Raw genomic sequence first — 9,830 nt, 5'->3', positions numbered from 1 at the left:
AACCCAAAGAGGCCTATATCAAGACACATCATAATTAAAATGCCAAAGGTTAAAGTCAAAGAGAGAATCTTAAAAGCAGCAAGAGAAAAGCAGTTAGTTACCTATGAGGGAGTGTCCATACAACTGTCAATTCATTTCTTAACAGGAATGTTAAAAAAGAAAAAGATAAAAAAATATATGAACAATAAAATGTCAATAAATACATATCTATTATCAATGGAATAAAAAAATCAAGATAAATGAACAAGGAATCTAATGAATAAAATCAACTGATGAATAAAATACAACCAGAGGCATGGAAACATGGAACACACTGACCAATCTCAGAGGGAAGTGGGGAAGGAGGCAGGAAGAGATTAACCAAAGGAAAAAAAAAAAAAAAAAAAAAAAAATATATATATATATATATATATATATATATATATATATATATATATATATATATATATATATATATATATATATTACCTATGGACACAAAGGGAAGGATGCTGAAGAACTGGGATGGGTGGGAACTGGGTGGAGGTGTATAATAGAGTGATAAAGGGGGGCATCTATAATACTCTCAATAATAAAGATTTGAAAACAAAATCAAAACACTAATCCAAGACCACCTTGGGAAAAGGTCTAAGGGACACAGAAAATCCTAATCAGAGTTGTCAGGGGATGGGTTGTATCTTAAAGGCCATGATACATACAAACAGTATTTATTACTTCACTGCAATATATAATTGTAGCATTTCAACTATATTAGTAATGGCCATTTATGTAAAACTTAATCATGATATTTTCTCTTTCCTAATAGTCACCTTTACCACATGGGACAAGGCAATGATACCACAATTTCAGAATTTCTTCTTCTGGGATTTTCAGAAGGACTGGAATTACAGCCACTCAATATTTGGACTTTTCCTCTCCATGTACCTGATCACTGTGTTGGGAAACCTACTTATCATCCTGGCTGTCAGCTCAGACTCCCACCTCCACACACCTATGTACTTCTTCCTCTCCAACCTGTCCTTGGTAGACATCTGTTTCACCTCCACCACCGTCCCAAAGATGCTGTGGAACATCCAGACACAGAGCAGAGTCATAACCTATGCAGGATGCATCACCCAGATTTATTTTTACATACTCTTTGCAGTGTTGGATGACATCCTCTTGACTGTGATGGCCTATGACCGCTTTGTGGCCATCTGCCTCCCTTTGCACTACATGGTCATCATGAACCCCCGGCTCTGTGGACTGCTGGTTCTGGTATCCTGGATCATAAGTGGCCTGAATTCCCTGTTACAAAGTGTAATGGTATTGCAGCTGTCCTTCTGTACGGACTTGGAAATTCCCCACTTTTTCTGTGATCTTAAACAGGTGGTCCAACTTGCCTGTTCTGACACCTTCCTTCATACCGTGGTGATGTATTTTATAACTGTGTTACTAGCTGCTGGTCCCTTCACTGGTATCATTTACTCTTACTCTAAGATAGTGTCCTTCATACAGAGAATCCCATCAGCTCAGGGGAAGTATAAAGCATTTTCTACCTGTGCATCTCACCTCTCAGTTGTCTCCTTATTTTATGGTACAGTCTTTGGTGAGTACCTCAGCTCTGCTGCTACCCACAGCTCACATTCAAGTGCAGTAGCCACGGTGATGTACACTGTGGTCACACCCATGCTGAACCCCTTCATCTACAGTCTCAGGAACAAAGACATTAAGAAGGCCCTGTGTAGATTTTTTGGGATGGCAGGTACAAAGGCGATAATTATGCTGAGGTTGAAAAAGTAGCCTTGATTTTGAGGCTCCAAGGCTCAAAATCAGAAATTGTGATTCTTTCTTTAATCAGATTGTGGTTTTGAAGACTTGCTCCTTTTATTTCTGTCCTTGAGTTTCCTATCTTTGTTTTAACTTCTCTATACAATTTCAGGTACCATTTTATTAAGCTTTATGCTTTGTCTATTATGTACACAGTTTTTCCCTTTGTCCTTTTTTTTCAACTGTGATCAGAAATATTTGGAAGTTTTCATTTACTTCATTGTCAACATCAATGTCTTAACAATAATTTCTTCTCAAATAACATATACCATTGTAAGTAATTTGACATTGTATTCACTATTTGTTCCTCATTCTTTGTACATCAGTACCTTAACTGATCGTTCTGATACTGTATACTTTATGATTGTTCTCAGTAAGTCACAATATATTGATAGTGATGCAATGTGATAGAAATACCTGGGCACTGACCTGGATCCTACAACTTGTTCCTCAGACGACAGTCAATGTTGTGACTAGATGGACCCTTTTGATCCTTATTATAATTGAAATAACCATCATGGAACAATGAAGATGTAAGTTTTATTACTCATAGGTTCTGCAAGCCCGAAAGCTATTCAAGAAAGTGTGTGTGAGAGTGTGTGTGTGTGTGTGTGAGAGAGAGAGAGAGAGAGAGAAAGAGAGAGAGAGAGTGAGAGAGAGAGAGAGAGAGAGAGAGAGAGAGGGGTCTGGTCCTCTTCAATTGCCCTCTCCTGCAGGTGTTGGTTCTCTCCAACTGTCCTCCTCTGTAGGCCTGGCCACCTACAACTGCCCCCCCTGCAGGCCTGGTCCCCCCCTATTACCCTCCTCTGCCAATCTGGTCCCACCCAACTGCTCTCCCCTGCCGGCCTGGTTCCCACCAACTGCCCTCCTCTGCTGGCCAGATCACTCCTAACTGCCCTCCTCTGCAGGCCATCTTGTGGTGGCCTTCTTGTGTCCACATGGGCGCAGTCATCTTTGGCCACATGGGGGCAGCCATCTTGTTTGTTTGATTGATGATCAATTTGCACATTACTCTTTTATTAGATAGGATGTGTAGATGTATTGGAGGGATGTATGAATTTTATAAATTTTGTGTGGTCAGTTCTGTCAGTCAGTCAAATTATACTGAATGGCCAGATTATTACGATCGCTGAACACTTAATAGTCTGACCACTCAGTGTGTGTGTGTGTGTGTGTGTGTGTGTGTGTGTGTGTGTGTATGTGTGTGTGTGTATGTATATGTTTATGTATATAAGGTCCAGTGCATGAATTCATGCATGGGTGGGATCTGGCCAGCCTGGCCAGGGGTAGGGGATATGGGTGGTTGGCCGGCCTGCCTACTAGTTGAACTCCTGGTCAAGGGAACAATTTGCATATTAGCCTTTCATTATATAAGATATACACTGAGTGGCTAGATTATTATGCGTTCAGAGATCATAATAATCTGACCACTAAATGTTTGCCTCCCCATTATATTTTTTAAATTTAATCCTTTATTGTTTAAAGTATTACATATGTTCCTTTTCTCCCACATTGGTCACTCCCCAGTTATTCCCTCCCCCACCTCTCCCAGTATATGTTCTCACCCCTCCTACTGTCTGTGTGCATAGGTTATGCTTATATACATGCATATAAGTCCTTTGCTTGATCTCTCCCCACTCCCCACCCCCATCCTCACCTTCCCTAGGAGGTTGGATGGCCTGTTCAATGCTTCTATATCTCTGGATCCATCAACAAAACAACAAGAGAGCCCACTGCCTGGGAGAACATATTTGCCAATGTTATAACCAATAAGGGTTTAATCTCCAAAATTTATAGGGAACTCATGCAACTTAACAAAAGGAAGATAAACAATCCAATCAAATAATGGGAAAAGGACATAAATAGACCCCTTTCAAAGGAGGACATACAGAAGCCCAGGAGACATATGAAAACCTGTTCAAAGTCACTAATCATCTGAAAGATGCAAATCAAAATGGCAATGAGGTACCATCTCACACCTGTCAGAATGGCTGTCATCAAAAAATTAACAAGCGACAAGTGCTGGCCAGGATGTGGAAAAAAGGAACCCTTGTGCACTGCTGGTGGGAATGCAGACTGGTGCAATCACTGTGGAAAACAATATGGAATTCCCTCAAAAAATTAAAAAATGAACTCCCCATTATATTTTTAATTGAATTCATTGGGGTGATGTTGGTTTGCAAAACCATGCATGCTTCAAGTGTACAACTCAAGAAAACATCATCTGCACACTACATTGTGAGACCTTCATCCCAAACAAAGTCTCTTCTATTCCATTTCCCCTTAGCCTCAACCCCCTTTCTTTCTGGCTATTGTCATACTGTTGTCTGTGTGTCTGTGTTATACATATATATTTTTGGCTAATCCCTTCACCTTCTTTCTTCCAGTTCCGCTCTCCCCTCTCCTCTGACAGCCATCAGTCTGTTCCAATTATCGACGTCAATATTTCTATTTTGTTCTTAAGTTGATTTTGTCCTATACAATAGATTCCACATATAAGTGAGATCACATGGTATTTGTCTTCCTCTGATTGACTGATTTCACTTAGCATAATAATCTCCAGGTCCAAGGGTGTACAAAGTAGTAGTGGGGTGCCAGAGACTAAAGCAAACAACAGTTATCATATTAATGCAAAAAGAAGCATTGGAATGCTAATGGACTTTGATACATTTCATCAGGGCTGAAAATCAGCAAAATATTGCCCTTCTGTGGACTCAATGGTTCAAGGCAATTTCCTAACCTGATCATCTTTATACTGTTTATCAATCTTTATCTTTGATCTGCTTGTATGCATTGCTAAATGGAAAATGTGTGTTCAAGTAAATAAAAAACAGATCAGGCCAGAGGTCAGTGTGTCCCTTCAAGAAAGAGGTCTCCACCTGGCCCCCACTGCCTTCTAAATTCGTATTTATTGTCTAGTACTTTCATTTGTGAGTCAGCCCCACCTTCAGATCCTGAACCCTGCCTCGAATGTGGCACCAGTGGGGTAGGTGGATCTTTATTGCACCTCCTCTCAGATCCAAACTGGTAATACAAGTAAAACTATATTGGGGAGCATTCACTCTGAATTAGCAACTGAAGACTAGCTGAAGAAGAGTCTTAAAAAAAAAAATCCCTTATATTTATTTATTTTTAATGGGTACAAAATTATTTTTTCTAATTTTTTATTTTTAATATATATTTTCATTAAATAAATATAAATATAAATATAAATATAAATATAAATATAAATATAAATATAAATATAAATATAAATATAAATATAAATATAAATATAAATATGAATATAAATATAAATATGAATATAAATATATAAATATATATATATATATATGGTTCCACTCACTTTACCCCCTTTCTCCCACCCTCTATGTCCCCCCTTCCCCCTAGGTCTTCATCACTCTATTGCCTGTGTCCATGGGCTATGCATGTAAGTATGTAAGTTCTTTGGTTTATCTCTTCTCATCCTCCTATCCCCACATCAAGGTACGCCAACTAGTTCCATGACTTCATGCTTTAGGCCTTATTTTGTTGGTCAATTCATTCTGTTCATTAGATTCCACAAATAAGTAAGATGAAGTGATATTTGTCTTTCTCAGATTGGCTTATTTCATTTAGCATATTGATATTAGTCTCCAGGTCCATCCATGCTGCCCCAAAGGGTAAGGGATTCCTTTTTTTTTTTTTTAATTTTTTAAATTTTTTACAGCTGCATAGTATCCCATTGTGTAAATGTCCCATAGCTTTTTTATCCAGTCATCTACTGATAGGCACTTAGGCTGTTACAATCTTACAGATTGTAAATAACATAGCTTAGGTGGCCTATGAAAATAGAGAACAAAGACCCAATTAAAGCCATTTGTGCCAGCTAAACCCAAGGACAAATGAAGTCAAACAAATAACAAAACCCCATTAAAGCCAGACAGACCTAATATAAAAGTAAAAGAGGTTCCCTGTGACTTGAAATTTCATATCAGCAGAAAGGCCACCTCATTCGCCCACATTCTCTGACATCATCTCCCATCGCTCCACTCTTGCTCATACCCCCACCATGCTGGCTCCATTTTGAACCTTGAATATCTAAAACAAGTGTCATGGACGTTGCACTAGTTCTTTCACCTGCAGGGCACAGGCTTCATAAAAACCTATATGTCTCCTGCTTTCTCTTCCTTGAGCTCCCTGTTCAAATGTTACCTTGTTCTTAGGTTTCCCTGAACTCACAGTAATTACACCCCACATCACTTTTGTACATGCATTTTGTTCCCTCAAAGCATTGGAACTGTAGCATTTCCAACATGTTAGTGAAACTTCCACCATGTTATGTGAAACTAATTTTCTCCCCCCTAGTCATGACGACCAGCACTTGGTACAGGCAATTATACACAAATTTCATGACTTCTTTTTCTGGGATTTTCAGAGGAATCAGAACTGCAGTCCCTCATATCTGGCCTTTTCCTCTCCATGTACCTGATCACTGTGTTGGGAAACTTGCTCATCATCCTGGCCATCAGCTTAGACTCCCACCTCCACACACCCATGTACTTCTTCCTCTCCAACCTGTCCTTGGTAGACATCTGTTTCACCTCCACCACCATCCGAAAGATGCTCTGGAACATCCAGACACAAAGTCATCACCTATGTCTTGAATATCTGAAAACAATCTTATCATCAGGACCTTTGCTCTGGCTCTTTCCTCAAACAATTTTCTAAATAACCTCATGTTTCCCATTCTGACTTCTTTAAGTTTTCTTTTCAAATGCTACCTTGTTTGTAGGTCTTTCTGAAGTATCAGTAAAAAATAACACCCATAAATTCTCTTTTATACTTACTTTTTTTTTTAGGGCACCTGACACCATCTAACGTTATATGATACTTATTTTGCATATATTTTTCACCATCATTATATTCTAGAGATTTTGCTTCTCAGAATCCTACACCTTTTTCCTGGAGATGGTCAGTACTCAACATATATTTCTCAGGGACATGAAAGCATTTCTCAGTAACATTGTGAAATACATTACCTGCTTGGAGAACAGTCTGAATGTATTTAAACACCTGAATGAGAGATGTCACAGGGGATTCCTTAAAGGGTATGATTTGTAATATATATATATATATATATATATATATATATATATATATATATATATATATATATATATACACACACACATATTTATATAATAGGGAAATATGCTAATTAACTGGGACACCATAATGGGTCAACCAGACAGGAGGAGGTTGCATGCACAGCATCGGGGGTGGTCAGCTGGAGCCTTTGCTCACCTGCCCTGGGAGAGGGCCTGATTAGCAGTGGCCATGGCTGCTTCAAGGGTGGAAGAGGGAAGCAGGGCCAGACCAGCAACTGTGGGGCGACTCAAGGGCTGGTAGCACCGTGTGATTTCAAGTTGTGCATTGGGCTTCATGTATCTATTACCACAAAATATAAATTATAGCATTTCAATGGCTAGTAATGCCCATTTATATGAAAATTAATTATGTTATATTTTCATTCTTAGTCATCACCTCTACCATGGGTCCAGGCAATGGTTCAGAATTTCTCCTTCTGGGATTATCAGTAAAACCAGAACTGCAGCCCCTCATATTTGGGCTTTTCCTCTCCATGTACCTGATCACTGTGTTGGGAAACCTGCTCCTCATCCTGGCTTTCAGCTCCGACTCCCATCTCCACACGCCCATGTACTTCTTCCTCTCCAACCTGTCCTTGGTAGATATCTGTTTCACCTCCACCACCATCTCAAAGATGCTGTGGAACATCCAGACACAGAGCAAAGTCATCACCTGTGCAGTCTTCTTTATCCAAATTTATTTTCTCATACTCTTTGGAGGGTGGGACAACTTCCTTCTAACCGTGATGGCTTATGACGGGTATGTGGCCATCTGCCACCCACTGCATTACATGGTCATCATGAACCCCGGGCTCTGTGGACTGCTGGTTCTGGTGTCTTTTATCATTAGTGTTTTGAATTCCTTGTTACATAGCTTAATGGTATCGAGACTGTCCTTCCCTGTGGAATTGGAAATTCCCTATTATTTCTGTGAAATTAAGCAGATGATTAAACTTGCCTCTTCTGACACCTTTCTTAATGACACTGTGATGTATTTTACAACTGTACTGTTGGCTGGTGGTCCCCTGGCTGGGATCCTTTACTCTTACTCTAAAATAGTGGCCTCCATATGTAGAATGTCATCAGCTCAGGGGAAGTATAAGGCATTTTCTACCTGTGCGTCTCACCTCTCAGTAGTCTCCTTATTTTATTGCACAGTCCTAGGCGTGTACCTCAGCTCTGCTCCTACTCATACCTCACAGTCAAGTGCAATCACCTCAGTGATGTACGCGGTGGTCACACCCATGCTGAACCCTTTCATCTACAGTCTCAGGAACAAAGACATAAAGAGGGCTCTGAATAGCTTCTTGGGGATGACAAGTATCAAAGGGACAATTGTTTTGGGGCTAAAAAAGTGCCTTTGATTTCATGGCTCAACACCCTGAAACCAGAAACTGTGATTGATCATGTGGAAGAGAACTGGACCCTTCTGTTTATTCCCTGGCATGTCCATTTTTTTGTGTTTAACTTCTCTATATAAATAATTCACTTTATTAAGCTTCTGGTCTGTTTTTACCATTTTTATACAATCTCAAAGTTTTTCTCAACCTTGCATCAGAAACATTTGGAAATATTCATATCTTTCATGGGACAACTTGGATTTCTCTAAAATAATTTCATCTCAAGTGACATATATCATGCTAAGAAATTTTCCTCTAGTTTTCCTGAAAAAAAAAAAAATCAGGATTGTATTGCTCATATGGACAAAAGTACATGTGACATGTAACAACTTTTATTTAATTTTATTGTACAGGGAAATTTGAAACCAGTTTTCACTTTGCATCTGTCATTCATTTTTATATCACTATTTCTTCATGATAGTGTAGATGTTAAATGTTGTTCCATTTAAGTCTCAGCTGATTGATAAAAAAATATGTTCATTATAAATGGCTGGAGCACTCCCGAGGGCCTTGAATTCTCATGACACTGACCTGAGCCTAAGTTGTTGCTGGCCCAGCCCTTGTGGTTCTTATTATGAGTGCAAGATTCACACAAGCAGCAACAATCAGAGACCCTGGTAAAAGCAAGGTCCATTGCTCACAAACCCTGCTTGCACACCCTGCCTGAAGTCCACACAAAAGTTCATGGGGAGAGAGGGAGAAGGAGTTGGAGGAAAGAGGAGAATGAGGAGAAGGAAGAAAGAAAAAAAAAAAAAAAAGAAGAAGAGAGAGGGGCAAAAGAGAAAGAAAACACAACTGAGGTCTCTGAATCTATTATAGTCCAAGGGCAGGATGCATTGAATTTCAAATTTTCACTCCTTCTTGGTGAATTTAAAAGTTAAGAGCAGGCATTAGTGTGTGAAAGTGAAAAGGAGGGTCACTCAGAGGTCAGTGACCTATGTTATCCAGAACTTTCTATAAGAAGAACTTCCTGGGCCAGTTGGCCTGGGTGCTTATCTCACAGCCTGTCACAGAGGTGGCCATATGTTTATTCAACATGGTTATCTTTCAAATGAATGCCTTGGAAATTAAATGTTCAGTGTCAGGCAATTACTCTGCAAACCTGGCACTCTGCTTTATAAATGGTCTCCTGACTTTATGGTGCTATTCAGCTCACTGTCCCCAATTCCTACTACAGACACTGACAAAAATTGACTATCAGATATATATCTACTAGTGACATCTACATGGAAAAGCAAGTTTTCATCAATTAATTTAATACATCTTTAATGTCAGAGATGACCTGAAATATGAGGAAGCAAAATTGTTAAGCACTAATTTTGTTACTATGCAAAATCTTGCTTTTTCATGCTGTACTCATCAAAGTATGGAAGATTGATGTCCATGTATAAGGTGCTTTATGCATTAGGGTTAGTGATTGGTTAGTGTATTTTTAACTTTTAGTTTAATTTTTAAATATTTTTTTCTGCTCGAAAATTCTAGTGCTGGCTAC

At 39.1% G+C, this 9,830-nt stretch overlaps 2 protein-coding genes across 2 annotated transcripts; both read left to right on the top strand.

Moving 5' to 3' along the window:
- Positions 1-918: 918 nt before the first annotated feature.
- LOC118706511 (olfactory receptor 7A17-like) lies at positions 919-6,669 on the top strand. Its single transcript, XM_036415861.1, has 4 exons — positions 919-1,273; positions 1,559-1,744; positions 6,227-6,347; positions 6,651-6,669. Exons 1-4 carry the CDS (start codon positions 919-921, stop codon positions 6,667-6,669), a joined length of 681 nt encoding a protein of 226 aa, XP_036271754.1.
- Positions 6,670-7,342: 673 nt separating this feature from the next.
- LOC118706558 (olfactory receptor 7A5-like) lies at positions 7,343-8,596 on the top strand. The gene has a single exon (XM_036415982.2). It carries the CDS (start codon positions 7,343-7,345, stop codon positions 8,300-8,302), a length of 960 nt encoding a protein of 319 aa, XP_036271875.1. The 3' UTR covers positions 8,303-8,596.
- Positions 8,597-9,830: the final 1,234 nt, after the last annotated feature.

This window comes from Pipistrellus kuhlii, unplaced genomic scaffold, assembly GCF_014108245.1.
Source record: "Pipistrellus kuhlii isolate mPipKuh1 unplaced genomic scaffold, mPipKuh1.p scaffold_m20_p_52, whole genome shotgun sequence".
Lineage (NCBI taxonomy): Eukaryota > Metazoa > Chordata > Mammalia > Chiroptera > Vespertilionidae > Pipistrellus > Pipistrellus kuhlii.
The sequence above is the reverse complement of the archived record's forward strand: the minus strand, read 5'-3'. Positions and strand labels throughout refer to the sequence as shown.